We start from the raw sequence: 17,015 nt of genomic DNA, 5'->3' as shown, positions 1-17,015 counted from the left end.
TTCAAGAAACATCTTGATGTGCCTCTAAGCCAAGCAAATTTTATTTTGGAGTTCTTATATTATTAATATCTTTGTTCTAACAATTTGAAGATAAGTCAATCACTGAACAAGTGCAAGAATTCCTACTTATAGCTAATAAAATTGCTATCTCTGAAATTGCTCTAGATGAAAATTTTCATGTTGGTGTTATTGTCTCGAAAATTCCTTCCTCTTGGAAAGAATACAGAAGCAAACTCTTACACAAGAAGGAAGATTTGACTCTTGAGCAATTGTTGCAGCATTTGCAAATTGATCAAGAGATTCGATATCATGTCAATAATCTTTTTAAGGAACCCATCATGAAAGCTCATGCGGTTGAAAAAGAAGGAATCTGTTAATAAGAAAATTCCAAAGGCAAAGAGAAGTACAAATTTCAAGCGTACTGGTACCAATTCTAAGTCGAATGAATGTTACCACTGTCACAATTTTTGTCACTATGTGCATGATTGTAAAATTCTTAAAGCTGAAAAGATGAAAGAAAAGGCAAATAACCATGAAAAAGATGAATTTGTGGCAATGGTTATAGAAGCATTTGTAGCAGGAAATCAAGTGGAATGGTGGATAGACACTGGCGTAACTCATCATATATCAGGTGATCGAAATGCTTTCAAGACCTATGAATTAGTGGGGGACGATAAAGTTTTGTATATGGGAAACTCGTCCTCTGCTAAGGTTGTGGGAAAAGGAACTGTTGAATTGAAGTTTACTTCCAGAAAGATAGTCACACTAATGGACGTATTGCATGTTCCTGATATTCAGAAGAACTTGGTGTCAGGTACGCTTCTTTCGAAACATGGTTTTAGAATAATTTTTTAGGCAGATAAATTTATACTGCCTAAAAATGGCATATTTGTTAGAAAAGTCTATGCTGCAAATGGAATGTTCAAACTCAATATTTGATAATGAAAATATTTCTGCTTATATTGTGGAGTCTCTATATTTATGGCATGAACGTCTTGGTCATGTGAATTTTAGATCCATTCAACTTATGGTGAAAAATGGATTAATTAAGGACTGTGGAAAAGATCATACTATTAAGTATCTTACTTGTAGTAAATGCAAGATAAAAAAGAACCCTTTTAAGACGGTTGAAAAGACATCCACACTTTTGGAATTAATTCACACCGATATCTGTGAGATGGATTGTTTTTCACGTCATGGAAAGAGATATTTTATAACTTTCATTGACGATTAATCAAGATATACATATGTCTTTTCATTAAGAACAAAATATGAGGCATTTGAGACTTTCAAAACATATAAAGCAAAAGTTGAAAATAAATTGAGTTTGAAGATTAATTCAAGTGGAGAATATTTAAAATCAGATTTTATTGATTTTTGTGAAAAAGAAGGCATTGAAAAACAATTGACTACATCTTATACACCACAAAAAAATGGTGTAGCAAAAAGGAAAAATAAGACTTTCAAAGAAATAATTAATTCTATGCTTTATGGATCTGGTATGCCTGGAAATTTGTGGCCGGAAGCCTTATTTTCAGCCTGTCAAATTTTGAATTGAATTCCTTCCAAGAAACTTGAGTCATCCCCTTATGAATTTTGGAAGAACCGAAAGCCAATTATAAATTATTTTAATATATGGGGTTGTTTGGCTCAGGTTAGATTACCAGATCAACATTTGGCTAAGGTTGGCTATAGATGAGTAGATTGTGTGTTTATTGGTTATTCTCAGACCAGTAAGGCTTATAGATCGTTAAATCTTGAGACTCCAAGTCATCACACAATTATTCAATCCTTACATGCTAACTTTTTTTAGCATATATTTCCTAAGGAAAAAAAAATCTTTAGAACAAGATGCAAGTTCTTTTTCTTTTACATCTCCTCTTAAAAGGAAAACAACTGAATCATTGGAAGAAATCCAACTGAGGCGCAGCACAAGATTAGCCCAACCAAAAGAACTTTGGAACTGATTTTCAAGTCTATTTGGTTGAAAAAGATCCTGAAAGTTATATTGAAGCAGTATCTTCCCATGATGCTCCTTTCTGGCGTGAAGCGATTGATGATGAAATGCATTCTGTCATGTCAAATAATACATGGATTTTATCAGATCTTCCTCCTGGGTGTAAACCTATTAGTTGTAGATGAATTTTTAGGAAGAAATTAAAATCTAATGGTACTATAGATAATTACAAAGTTCGCTTGGTAGCAAAAGGTTTTACTCAAATGAACGATATTGATTGTTTTAATACCTTTGCACCTGTAGCTCGAATGACATCTATTCGGCTCTTGATTGCTTTAGCAGCAATTCATAATATGATAACTCATCAAATGGATGTGAAGACTATGTTTTTGAATGGAGATCTAGATGAAGAAATTTACATGAAATAACCAGAGGGGTTTATCATTCCTGCTCAGGAACATTAAGTTTGTAAGCTTCTTAAATCTCTTTATGGATTATAACAAGCTCCAAAGTAATGACATGAGAAATTTAGAAAGGCCATGATTTCTAATGGCCACTCAATCAATTATGACGATATATGCATATTCAGTAAATTTCAAGAAAATTCTAGAGTTATAATCTGTCTTTATGTGGATGACATATTGATCTTTGGAACTGATATTGAAAGAGTTAAAGCACAGCTAATGGTTTGACTCTTACTCAATCAAGTTAAATTGAGAAAGTTCTGAAGAGGTTCGGTCATTTTGATCACAATCCAGCTCCTACACCATTTGATCCTAGCATCAAACTAGTGAGAACTCTATTGATGTTCTTGATCAATTGACATATTCTCAAATTGTTGGGAGTTTTGCGTATGCCATGCATTGTACCAGGTCAGATATTGGTTATGCAATAGGAACTTTGAACAAATTTACTAGTAACCCTGGAATTGAACATTGGAATGCCTTAATTCGTGTTTTAAGGTATCTAAAGGGCACGATTAATGTTGGCCTACATTATTCTACCTTTCCAGCAGTTCTTAAAGGCTATAGTGATGCTACTTGGAATTCTGATCCAAATGACTCTTAACTCTATTACTGCTTGGATTTTCACTTTGGCTAGAGCAGTAATATCTTGGAAATCAAACAAGCAGACATGTATTACTCACTCAATCATGGAGTTAGAGTTTATAGCTATATCTTATGCTGGAGAAGAAGCTGACTGGATTCAAAGTACGCTCATAGATATTCCTCTGTGGAGTAAGCCAGTGCCACCTTTGACTATCTATTGTGATAATAATGGTGCTATATTCTGGGCTTCAAGTGATTGTTACAATGGCAAATAGAGACAAGTTAGTCTCAGGCATAATCATGTGAGAAGGTTATTGGAGGATGGCATAATATCGCTTCAATATGTGAAGTCCAGATTTAATCTAGCAGATCCTTTGTCTAAAGGGTTAGGCAAAGAGTTAATAATGGAAACATGTAAAGGGATGGGAATAAAGCCTGTTGTAAATTAATTGTACTTTATGGTAACCCTACCTAATTATTAATCTTAGGTTCAAAGGGTAAAACAAGTAAAGTTACAATTGTGGAGCACGTCAATAAAATTTCCATTTCCTCAAAGAGTGAGTAAATGTGCATAGGTTGAGATTCTATTCTCTTAATAAATCTATATGACCGATCTCGGTTGGAGTTAGTATGAAATCTCTTGATAGATTTACCAATATTCTTACTGTAGAGGAGGATGAGATTATATTCTCTTAATAAGTCTATAAACCGGTTTTGGTTGGAGTGTGTAGGAACCCTCTTGATAGATTTACCGACACTTTGATGTAAAGGAGGATAATATTAAATTATTTTAATGAATTCATAGACTATTTGGTCGGAGTATGTAATGTTACTCTTGATGAATTCACCTCGCTAAGTGCGAAGTGGAGGACGCTTCAATAAGATTTTTAACAGGGAAATCTTAAAGCACTTAGATAAAAAGATTTAGGACACATGGCCGTAAGGTGTCAACAGATTTCGATTTTCACCGTAACATAGTAATGTGCGTGGAAATTTTTCTACTTCATTTAATGATCTACTTAATTCAAGATTCGTTCACTAAGTAGTCAATGATTTAGAGAGTATTCACTAGCTGATGGTTCAAGTCCAAAAGACACTATTATTGATGCATATTACTAGATTAATGTCTCAAATTTTTATTTATTTATTTTTTAAATTTCTTGAAACAAGTGGGGGATTGTTAAGATTAATGATCAATTAATTTTGAAACATTTTATTTGATAAAGTTTTCAAAACTAAATGAATGTGAATTTGAAGATACATTCTTAATTTGGTATTTTACGTTTTAGGTTCTTAAAAGTTACAAATTCATGAACCTATTATAAATTCTATTTAATGAAAACTTTTATGTTATGTAATTTCTATCCTATAAATAATGTTTCATTCTTTTGAAAGAGGCAAGCACATCAAGAAAATAATTTTCCCTGAAAACTTTAGAGAGACATTGATCAAAAAGTGAAATCACCAATTCAAGAAATAGAAGAGCAACCTTCTTGAATGCTACTTGTTGTGGATTAGTTGAATTCTGAAGAAAAAGTTGTTATTTATTCTTCCGTTTACTCCCGGGAGAGACTCCAACTATCTTCAAGAAACGTCTTGACGTATCTCTAAGCCAAGCAAGTTTTATTTTGGAGTTCTTATATTACTATCATCCTTGTTCTAACAAATAACTATAAGAACTTTGATTCTGATGTCTTAGGAGCCATTTGGACATGATTTGAAATCATGAGATGAAATCATGTTTGGACATGCAATTTGAATTTCTTAAGTTGTATTTTTTCTTATAGACATAAAAACTCCACAAGTTGTGAAAACTATTAAAACTTTCTAATTCTTATACAATCTTACCAAATAAGCAAGTTATAGTTCAGAACAAAATTAATACGCTACTAAAAAACCTTTCTAAAAAATACAACATCAATTGATCAAACTATAGTTCAATAAAAAGGAAAATTTAACATGAATAGTAATGTAACTACTCTCTAATATAATCCTCCACATAAATAAAGGTTGGTAGAAGTTAATGAGGTTGGTAAATGGTTGGTGGGAGTAATTGTTAAAAATATCTATCAACTTATGGGTCTTTTTTTTTCTTATAAAATATAAACTTATGGTCAAGTTTTATATTTAAAAATTTTGAAATCATGATTTGAAATCACAGATCATGCCTATTTGGATGATTTGAGATTTCATCTAGTATGTCCAAACGCTGATTTCATCTCATGACATGAAATTGCATGTCCAAACGCCTACTTATTAGAGTTTGGCCAAACACATATACAGTTACAAACCCTTAAACTTGGTCAAATTTTTCACTTTGGAACTTTAACTCATGCTTCTTCCATTTAGACCCTCCAACATCATCTCAGCCGTGTCTTTTAAACACACAAAAATGAATTAGGAACCAAATGAAGAGTCGCGTGACATAATTAATAAGAAAATCCATGTGAACTTGAGTTTAATTAATCAGGAAAAAGAAAAAAAATTAAAGTAGGAAATATGGCTGTGTCTTTCCCATATAAGGAAATATGGCTGTGTCTTTCCCTCCACCCAAATTCATTGGTCAAAGCATCACCAAAAATCTTCTTCTATAAATTTGAAATCCAAAACAGTGACCATCACCTTTAAGTCCATCATCTTCCATTGTTTCTCTTTGTAAAAGAAATCATCAAAATCTTGATACATCAAAAGATCTGAAATTAATTTTTTGGCCGTTCGTTCCTTTTTGTGATGGTAGAGTAGGTGATCATTCCAGAAGGACGAAGCAAGATAAAGATAGTTGCGGAAGTGTGATGGTGACAATGAAGACGAAAAATTAAGGCAAAAGTCATACATAGCCCCCTAAACTTTACCATATTTTCCTCATGGCTACCTAAACCTACGATTGTTCCAATTTGATACCTAAACTACTCTGAATTTGTACCATATAAGCACCTTTTGCCTACATGGCAGCTCGTCTGTGTTGCACGCAAAATGGGCGCGTGAAGGGGTGTTTTGTTGCTTAGATGGCAACTTCCAACGTACCTTTTTTGGTTAATAATCCCAAATCTAAAACCCCAATTTGCCAAATTCTCTCATTTCTCCTCCTTTCTCCCCCGTTTCTCTCTCTTCTTTCTATTTAATTTATGTCTTCCTTATCACTTCTCTCTTCTGTCTTCCTTATCTCTTCGCTCTCGATGTATAATTGTTGTTGTGTGTATTCTCTCTTATTTCTCTCTTCTTTATAGCAATGTCACAAAATTCAGGGATTATAGATGAAAATGTTATTTGTAATTGTGGTAATTCTTGTAATGTAAGAACTTCGAGAATAGTTAACAACCCAGGTCGTAGATTTTTTGGTTGCAAGATGCCAAAAGTGAGTAGCTATTTTAAAATTTTGATTTTTGAAAATTTGATTTCTGAAAATTTGATTTTTGGCCATTTTTTTGGATTTGTTTGTGTTCATAATTTTCTTTTCGTTTTATGTAGGATAACGGTGGATGTGGCTATTTTAAATGGATTGATCTTTCTCCAGGGGTTGAGCTTTTTAAGGAGAATCTTAAAGAGGTTGAAGAAGAGAGGGATACATTGAAACATAAAATGAAGGAACTTGGAGACAAGTTTGATTCATTGAAACAAAAATTGAAGGAAATTAAGCAAGAGAGGGACTGTACAAAAGCCAAATTCAACAGGCTTGTCGTTGTTGTTCTATGTTTTTTACTTGCAAAAATTATCTTTGGGTAGTCTAATTGTTTCCTAGTTACTGTTTGTAATGTTCCTACAAAGATTTTCTTTTATGTTTGTAGTAATGTTTTGGTTATTAGATTTTGTGAATTACTTGGCTTGTGTTTGATGTTGTGAATTAGTTGCAAATATGACATGAATAGAATCTGCAAATATAAATCAGCAAAGAAACATAGCAATTGTTCATTAAAAGGAAAAAGAGCATCATACATAGAAAAGAAAATAGAAACCTAGTCAACAACTATGACCTCTTTCTCTTCCTTCTTTTGAACATTGAATCCTATGCCCTTCAGGCACTTACACTCGTAGACCTAAATACAGAGTGTATCTCCCTCCGTCAATAGCTCGGATTCCACAAAATCTTTCCACCCGAGACAGAGGCGCGCATGTTTTCCAATTTTGTGGGTCATAGCGTAACGTTTGTCTCCATAAGCAACAACGGCATGGGTTTTTTGGTGGGTAGAATGTCAAGAATATTACTAGGAAGCACCTACAAAAAAACATGAAAAATTACTAAAATATTAGAATAAAAAAAACAAATGAAACATGGATGTTAAATTAAACGTACGAAATCATCACTTTCTACATATGAACGTGTTAATTTCTTCTCGAAATATGCCAACATTTTTTAGGTTGAATGAACTTGTTTTAAGGAGTGAATGGGATAATTTGAATGGGGATGAAGAGAGTGGGTTTTATAAATGGTTGAAATGGAGGATTAAGTGAATTGGATGAAGTTGGATGGAGTGAATTCAATGAAGTGAATTGAATTCACTCGATGTGGTTTTTGATTTGTGGCCTAGTTAGTTGTATTTGACTCCAATCGTTTCATTTATTTGGTTGTTGAGTATTTTGACACATTTATTGTGTTTTTTGTCTTTAATTAGCACAACTGCCACGGCTGCCTATATTGCAGCACAAATGTTAATCTGCCCTGTACATGTTTGACTCATTGGCAGAAATTGAAGAGTAGTATTGGCACAAATTTCATTGGCACAAATCGAAGAGCAATGTTACTAATGTCATTGGAACAACGGTAATGTATAATAATAAGTCTAGATAGACAGCATTGCTGCAGTTTACATATACTAAAGACATTGTTTCAAATACCTTAAATGTGACAAATTTCCTACATTAACTACTTGTTGGAGCTTTCTTCTGCTGAAGATCTGCTTGCTACTGATGCAACCTTTTGGTTTCTCTTATTGGCTCTCATTTGGGATAGTTGTGATGTGGTCATTGCATCCTTTTCTTGCCATTTCAGTCCACGAGCTTTATAACCAATATCAATATTTGTTGGTGAAGCACTCTTCAAGTTTGTTGTACCATGTAGAACCTTCTCACTTGATATACCAGGCTTCAATTAAAATGTGTAACATTAGTAAATTGTGTTAAACAAAGATAAAGACAAATCATAAAGTGAACTTACATTAAAGACTTGTGCTCCAGTAACGAGATTAGAGCATACACCAAAACCAGTTGTAGGCCTACTTTTATTTCCAGTAGCTGCCGTAAAACTAGCAGTAGTATATGCCCTTTTGTGGCCTGATAATGGTGGCAATTGACTTGCAGAAGAGTCTTCTCTTGCATTCACAAATGGTACCCTTCTTGCATTTGTGAATTTTTTTCTGCCCCTTCCCCTGCCAGCTCCAACTTGAGCCCTTTTTTGTGGAGCTACTGGCACAACCCTTGTGTCACCACAAATTGAGCTTGATTGTGTAGTTGCATAAGCTGAACTAGCAGTTGGATATGCAGGACCCTTCATTCTAGACTGTATTACACAATTAAAAATGTAAATGATCCAAAGTGTATAAATTGTACAATTTAAATGAAGATGTAAATGACTTTTAAAAGATATACTTACTGCTGGTATTGGAGCAACAGTTTGGGCATCTGACACAAAACTTGTGTCACTACAAATAGAGCTGGTTTGAGTTGGTGGAGTTGGTTGAGATTGACTTTTTTGCCTTTCAGTTGAGGGTATTGGTTGAGAAGGACCACCCATTCCAAGCTAGCAAACAGAAATAATATGATGAAAATTAGAGACTTATATGTAAGAAACAAAAGTTAAGAAGATGACAAATTCAATTGTACTTACTCTTCTTCCACAGGCAGTCTTTTTATGGCCAACTTGTTTGCACAGTGAACAAGTCATCTCACACCCTTCTCTGACAACTTTCCATATTTCTTTCGCTTATCTTTATCCTTCATTCTTTTCTTCTTTGGTTTGCCAGGCATTTTTCTTGGCACTGGAGGCTCTATTGCTAGGTTTATAGTCTTAGGCCACATCCTCATATTGGTAATAGGTTAGATGAAGTGACTATAAGCCTTAAGAAATGTTTCCTTCCTATACCAATGCTCTACATTTGCATCAAGATCTAGATTCAAGTAATAATAAGCACAAACAGCATGAGGGCAAGGAATACCCCTTAACATCCACAGCCTACAGTCACAATATTTCTTATCCAAGTAGATAACAAATGTGAACCCACCATCTCTAATTTCAAAATCATGCACCCCATTCCATTGAGCATGACACCTATTAGACAACTCCTTGTTCTCTTCCAATATTCTTCTTGCCATAGGGGCAATATCATCAATCCAAGTTTCAGCAAATTTGATCATGTCTACATTCCTATTCATCATTTTATGCTTAATTTCCTTTAACATGGTGATAATAGATTTATGTCTAGCAGCTAAGATCCAAGAATTAAAAGTCTCACACATGTTATTTTCCATAACATCACACTTGGAATGAAAATTAAAATATGCCCTAAAAAATGTAAAAGCCTGGTAATGCATAAAATCCTTTATTATCTTGGGCTTACCCAATTTGTTCATTTTATCCATCTCCTCTTTAAACTTGACTTCAAAGCTAGCCTTAGCGCATCTCTAAAACTGCTTCCTTCTTTCTTTTCATTTCCACTCTTTGTGCCAATTACTCCAAACATGTCTAACATATCTCCTTGTCTAAGCATTTGGCAGTAGTTCCAACAAGACAGGAATAAGTCCCTTCAAAAAATGTGTAAAGTACAAAAAAAAAAAATAGTTAAACATACTGAAATGTCCTCTACTAAAATGAAATTTTAAGTAAATGGAACAGAAATGGTACCTTTTGCATATCTGACATTACAGTCAACCCTTCACCATTTCCTAAATTCAGATCAACAATTAAGTACTTTATGAACCAATTCCAACTATATTTAGTCTCTGTATCCAGCACTGCCCAGGCAATAGGATACATTTGGTTGTTCCCATTCATTCCCATAGCTACCAATAGCTCAACCTTACAAGCTCCTTTAAGAAAACAACCATCAAATCCTATTATTTTTCTGCACCCACCCAACCAGCCTTGCTTAAATGTCTGGAAGCACACATAGAAGTACACAAAAACGTTTTTCCCAGGTTCAGTCTCCTTATCAATTTTAACCCAACAACTACTTCCTGGATTGGTTTGCTTGATCATGTCAGCATAGTCACATAATCTGAAAAATTCCAGATTCCGGTCACCCATATTTTCTATCATAACCCTTTGTTTTGCCCTGTGGCAAACAGTCCTACCAACATAAAGACCAAGCTTGTCCCTTACCCAATTCCTGAATTTCCCATATCCTTATGTAAGGTTAAGAAACAATTTTGTCGTTAAACTTCCATGCTATTAGCTTAGAAGTGCACATCTTGTTTTTGTTCAAAGGAATACACTCGTGAATGGGATGATAGGTAATCACATGTGTCCCTATCAATCTTAGTTGCCAACAACCACTTACACTTGGTATTTTTACACTTAGCCCTCACCCTATGGCTATTATTTGGTCTTACCTTCAACTGCCTCTTATATTCTACAACATAGTCTGCTAGAGCCTTTCTAAATTGTATTACACCATCAAAGACCATTCCAAGCTCAAAAACAGTCTCACGACTTAACCAGTGGGCCATGACGGGTACCCTGAACTGACTACCGAGCACCACTCATCATGCTATCTATCATGCTCAACCTGGACATACATCATTCTCAACGTAGGAATTATCCCAAAACAACCTCCAAATATCTTCCCAAAACATGTATATATGCATAATCCCACGAGGATACAAAAATAATGTACAGAATATACAAGGAAGGAGTCACTTAACATCTACAACTCATACATAAGTATCTACGAGCCTCTAACTGAATTACTGAAATCATAAGGGCAGGACAGGACCCCGCCATACCTCAATATGTTCACAAAAGAATATACCAAGAAATAGCGACTCCGGAATAGTGGAGTGCTCCTGCAAATTTGCAGAGAAAGCTCCTAAGCATCTGCGTCATCTCCTTCTCTACCTGTGGGCATGAACACAACATCCATAAAAGAACAAGGACGTCAGTACGAACAATATACTGAGTATGTAAGGCATGTACAATAGCATAATAAAGAAACAAATGAGCATAAGATGAAGAGCGAACCTGTAACTAATTGCCTCTTAAGGCGGAGTCATGCATGCTAATTTTTATAATAAAAATAATATCATGTCATACATATATATAAGTTGCCCAACCATATAGGTACGATGTGATCATCATTAGCCCGCGTCCAGGCCTCCCGTGTCTGGGGCGTAAGCTGCCTATTACAGTGGTGTGTCTGCCCGGCTATGTAGGCACAGTGTTATATTTCCTGTCCATGTAGGCACGGTGTGACCATACATGAAAATAACATAAAGCATGCATGAGAGCCCAAATGAAAGCTATGACTCTATCGGAGTGACGTAAGGTCGGTAACCTCCGATTACATTATGAAATAGTCATCATCGCTACGTCTCACCTTGAAGGAACTAATATCATGAGGTGAGACAGCAATAAGAAACAGCATTAATAAAATCACAAAGATGGGATTACCAAGCCCATATTAGCGTCATCTCATAAGCTTCGGAATCTCTGAAATAACATCATTATTATCATTATCTTGAAGCATATCTCATCTTTACCTCATAGGAAACTCTTAAGACTCATGAACTTTCAACTCTTAGGATATAATAAGATCATGGAATATAGAAAAGAGATCATAGCATAGAAGTCATGCCTTTGAAAGAAGGGGACTAGCCTTACATACCTTTACGTCTTCTTAACTTTATCAACTAAATGCTTTCCTTCCAAGCTCACCATTTTATATCCAAGAGAATTGTACTAAGGTTAGATTATTAGAAACACGTTTAATTCTAGGCTAAAACGACTAAGGACTAACAAAAATTGGGCAACACCTCCTTTGTTTTTACAACTTTCCCCATACAATAAACAACTCCTAAACATCCATGACAACACCCATAATATCAAATCAATAGATTCTTCAAGTTAAACGTTGTTTACTTCTCAAGTTCACATTCAAATCATCCATAACCATAACTATACTACAACGTTATATTTATTCTTCACATAACACTTCCTCAATGTCATTAGTATCATTTGTTACAAGATTATACTCATCTCATCCTAAGAATCATGTTTCACATTAACTTACTATTCAAAATACCATTTTCTCCATATTTGAATTCATATTCTACTTTCTTCTCTAACCCAAGTCTTTCAACCACTCAATACCCTTAATAACATGAAATGAACACAAAACTCACCTTTGAATATGTAGGAATGGGCATACTTTACTTGAAAAAAACCCTAACTTCTATACCAAATGAATTTTTGGCTTCTACCATCCCTAGTGGGCCTCTTTTGCATTTAATCCACTTGATTCTTGGTAATTACTCCTTGTTTTCTCTTAGATATGTGCTCATATGGTGTATGGAAAATTCTAGAGGTCTCATGAAGTGTGGAGAAGGTGAAATCTGAAAAAATGAAGACAACGGTCGTCTATTTATTGCTGAAACTGGAAAGTTCCAGAGAAGCGGGTCGACGATCCGTCGACGTGTCGACGACTCGTCGACGGTTCGTCGACTTGCTTTGTCAACATTCGTCTGTAAATCCCTGATTGCAGAAACATATTGACGGTTGGGTCGATGGTCCCGCTGACATGTCGACGGTCCGTCAACTTGATCGTCGAATTAAGCCTGCAGATCTTAGTGTACAGAAGCATGTTGACGGTGCACAGATGTCGGCGGCCCGTCGATAGTGACTAGTGGCTACAAAATTTCCTAATTCAGTTCAGATTTCGTCGATTCTATCCGTTCAGCTTCTAACTCCATAATTTACCCAGAATACCTACCGATACCTTTGTACACGCAGTACAACACTTTATGTCTCCAAACTCGGGCACGGGTCTCCATTCTCCGGACATACTCGACTAGAAAATCATTGGTTCTACTATGACGAAGACGAGAGGCGTAACATTCTCTCCCCTTAAAAATATTCATCCTCGAATGTTAAGTTCTCGGGGAGTCTACAAAAATTTTGCCAGAGTTTTTCCTGTAATATGGCACTAACATCCTGTCACAACAGCCCAAAATAACATCGCCACACAGGGCTACATGGCCACACACGACCCAAAAGCAATAAAAAAAGCGTGTCATAACTGGGGATAATGGTGTCTCATCTTGAATCACTTCCAGGGGTGGAAATAACCGTGGGTATTTGGACTTCATATCCTCTTCCGCTTCCCAAGTCATTTCCTCTCTATTATTGTTTCTCCATAAAACCTTAACTGAGGCTACCTCTTTGTTCCTTAGTCTCCGTACTTTCCTATCTAGTATGGCAATGAGTACCTCTTCATAAGCCAAATTTTCTGTAACTTGAACATCATCCACTGTCACGATTCGAGAAACCAACACATTTACGGAGCATCGACACATGGAAAACTGGATGAGCCGATTCAAGTTCTGGAGGTAAATCTAGTTCATAAGCCACTTGGCCCACCTTGCGTATGATCTTATAAGGGCCAATATACTGGGGACTGAGCTTGCCCTTCTTACCGAATCTCATTACGCCTTTCATCGGCGACACTTTTAAGAACACCCAATCATTGCTTTAGAATTCCAAGTTTCGTTGGCGATTATCCGCATAGGACTTTTGGCGACTTTGAGCCGTCAATAATCGGTCTCGATGAGCTTGATTTTATCCATCGCTTGCTGAATCAATTCTAGACCTATCAGTTGGGTCTCTCGGACTTCAAACCATCCAATTGGCGACCTACACTTCCTCCCATACAGAGCTTTATACGGAGCCATCTGGATGCTGGAATGATAATGTTACATCCTGTGTTCTCATGCGTTGGAAGGTGTGCGAGTTAAATGACATTAGTAATGGAAATGAGGTTATCCCCCAAGCTCTTAGGTGGTTAGAGTGATGGTACAGATGTGTTGTAAATATTACAAGTTAAACAAATCAAAGAAAATAAGTTTCGTCGAGGTTCAAATTTATTTGAATGAAACACGGTCCAAGCTATAATATCCCATATTTTGGACTAGGAAATTGAACCGTCTGCCATGAGCAAATTTACCCGAGTTCGGAAAATTTGGTTATATTCAAGGATGAAAATCGAGAGCTCGGTGTACAAAGAGTTTGAGGTCCGAAATAATTTAGGACTTAACAAGTGTGACCACGGTGATTGAGAGTAATATGTGTGTAGGTAAAGAGGCTATGGACTAGAGTTCTACCACACGATTATAATAATGAGTATATGGAGTGTGTTAAAAGTGGTTCATGTTTAAGTGAATTGAGAGCAAGAATTAATTGTGTGGATATTGGATAAATACTAAATTTTGGTGGGAGATTAATAAATTAATTATGGGATTATGGATAATAATAAACGTGCATGTCTTATCCATGTGGCAGCAACTAGTAGAATGACTAAGGATTAATGTAGCTAGGTGGCATTATTAGGAGTGCTCTTTGTAAGGTGAGCTTTAAGGAGTGGGACCCACTGTCCAATATACTAAGAAAAACTTCATTTCATTAAAGTGGGCTGTACAGAGAAAAGGGGCGGCAACAAAAGGATACATATTGAAGTCATGTACTTCTAATTTTGGAATGAAAGGTTTGTATCACTTTTATACAATAGCAACGTTTTAGCTATATAAATATATACATATGCTGCAAATGAATGTTGAAGGCAGCAACGTACTACTGATTTAATATGCAGCATTTTTTGACGTTGGAATTTATAGAAGAAATGTATAATTTTCATCAAGAACAATATTCGGTTTTGAGCGCCGTTGCGATTTCGTTGTTCCGTTTTGTCGAGATTGGATCCGGACTTTTATTCAAAGTGAAGTAAGGTGGAAAAAAGAATACTTCTTGGCATATAAGGTAAGAAATCCTCTCTCCTAGATATATTTAATTTCGTTCAAGGCATAGCTTAATCGTGAGATGAGAACTACGAAAATTACGCCGTAAATCGTATTTGATGTTGTTGTTGGCTTATGGGCTGTATGTTGGACTGTTTTGTGAGTTAGGTGGACGTTGGTATGGGTGGTAATTATGGTATATAGAATGAATAAGATGTTCTTGAGGTTGTTATATACGTACACGTGTTTATGAAAAGAACTGATGGAAGATTTGTCTATATAGATTTGGACTAAAACTCGAGGAAAGAGATTTTGTGTTCTTGAATTAGTTGAAAAGGGATTATGGCATATTTCTTACTTAGTTTGATATGGAAACTTGTATGTACGATTGTTGCTAATGTTGTTACCATTGATTGGAAGTTGTTTAAAGTTGGATTGGAGTGGGTAACATAGGGGAGGTGCTGCCCGAATTTTATTAAGTAACGTGCTAGCTTAGGCTTTAGATTTTGAGCGCGCTATAGTTAATACTTGATATCAATAATATTACTGTAGATTGGGAAGCCCGGGATCTGGTTTGTGGTAAGCTTGGCTACGGTTGATCTACGACAGGTATGTAAAGTTAACCCTTCTTTCTTTTTGGCATGATCTTTATGAAACAAACAGACGACGTATATGTATGATTTCAAAGAAGCTCCCATTCTTAGAGCCACTAAGATGGCTAATGTCCTTGATTTCCAGAAGCTATTTCATTATGTCTTGATACGTGTATATGATTCCAAAAGTTCTATTTTGATATAATCCATAGTGATATTCGAAAGATACTTGATATGACTATTGCCTTGATTTTCAAATGATAGATCGTTTTGATTATTCTATCGAGTCTCAGATGTGTTTTAACCTGCATATGGTTTCTCACTACTCTGCTCGTGCGTGCCTCAATATGTCTTTCACTGAGTCCCGGGCCAGGACACGTTTTCGTGCACAGTTTCACTGCATTGTTCACCGAGTCCCTCACTAGAGGGCCGAGACACGTTATATATATATATATATGATATGATGATATGTTATGGCGGCCAGGAGGGCATATGATGACTTTATTCACCGAGTCCCTCACTAGAGGGCCGGGACACGTTATATATATATATGATGATGATATGATATTGACATGCATGATTTATGTTTCAAAAGGCAAGTGTTTTGGTATTCTGTACATCGTACTTATTTTCTGTACTCCCTATTTCAGTTATGATCCTTTTTACTGTATTTCATGCTTTATATACTCAGTACATATTCCGTACTGACCCCCTTTCTTCGGGGGGCTGCGTTTCATGCCCGCAGGTACAGATAGTCGGTTTGGTGACCCCTCAGCATAGGACTTTTACTCAGCTGTTTTGGAGAGCTCCGTTGTTCCGGAGTCTAGACTTTTGGTTCAGGTCTTATGATGTATATGTATATGTTTATCCAGGGGTACGGCGGGGCCTTGTCCCGTCATATTTCGCTATCGATACTCTTAGAGGTCTGTAGACATATGTGTGGGTTGTGTATAAGTTCTGTTCAGCTGTGTCTAAACGATGTGCTATGAATATGCTCGTCTGTAATGGCAGCCTTGTCGGCTTGCATATGATATGATATTGATGTGTAGTGGCAGCCTTGTCGGCTTGCGTATCATTTTATGATTTGATCAGTTGTGACTCCTCAGGAGACAGTTTATCTGGATATATATATATATATATATATGATGACGTTATGGACCTTCGGAGTTCTTCGTAAGTTTCCATAATATTCGTAGTTTCAGTTTGACTACATCTAACAGGTACGTATATGGGTGTCCAGGTCGGACACTAGTCATGGCCCATGGGGTTGGGTCGTGACAGATAACTGTTGTTATATGGGAATTCAATATGTGGCAAATGATCATCCCAATTGCCTCCAAAATCCAGTACACATGCCCGCCACATATCTTCCAAGGTTTGAATAGTGCGTTCAGCTTGTCAATCAGTCTGTGGGTGAAACGATGTGCTGAGTCTCACTTGAGTTCCCAAACCTTCTTGAAAGGATTTCCAGAATTTGGCTAT

General features: G+C 36.0%; 1 protein-coding gene and 1 long non-coding RNA gene across 2 annotated transcripts; both read left to right on the top strand.

Moving 5' to 3' along the window:
* Positions 1-5,544: 5,544 nt before the first annotated feature.
* LOC132618012 (uncharacterized) lies at positions 5,545-6,895 on the top strand. Its single transcript, XM_060333081.1, has 2 exons — positions 5,545-6,361; positions 6,475-6,895. The coding sequence occupies exons 1-2, from the start codon at positions 6,236-6,238 to the stop codon at positions 6,727-6,729; spliced, it is 381 nt and encodes a 126-aa protein (XP_060189064.1). The 5' UTR covers positions 5,545-6,235; the 3' UTR covers positions 6,730-6,895.
* Positions 6,896-14,633: 7,738 nt separating this feature from the next.
* LOC132618453 (uncharacterized) lies at positions 14,634-16,581 on the top strand. Its single transcript, XR_009574108.1, has 3 exons — positions 14,634-14,962; positions 15,493-15,549; positions 16,279-16,581. It is a non-coding gene; the product is annotated as an uncharacterized LOC132618453 (long non-coding RNA).
* The last annotated feature ends 434 nt before the right edge of the window (positions 16,582-17,015 follow it).

The sequence above is a fragment of the Lycium barbarum genome, chromosome 11 (genome assembly GCF_019175385.1).
Source record: "Lycium barbarum isolate Lr01 chromosome 11, ASM1917538v2, whole genome shotgun sequence".
Classification (NCBI taxonomy): Eukaryota; Viridiplantae; Streptophyta; class Magnoliopsida; order Solanales; family Solanaceae; genus Lycium; species Lycium barbarum.
Note: the sequence above shows the minus strand (reverse complement) of the source record. Positions and strands in the feature narration are given on the sequence as shown.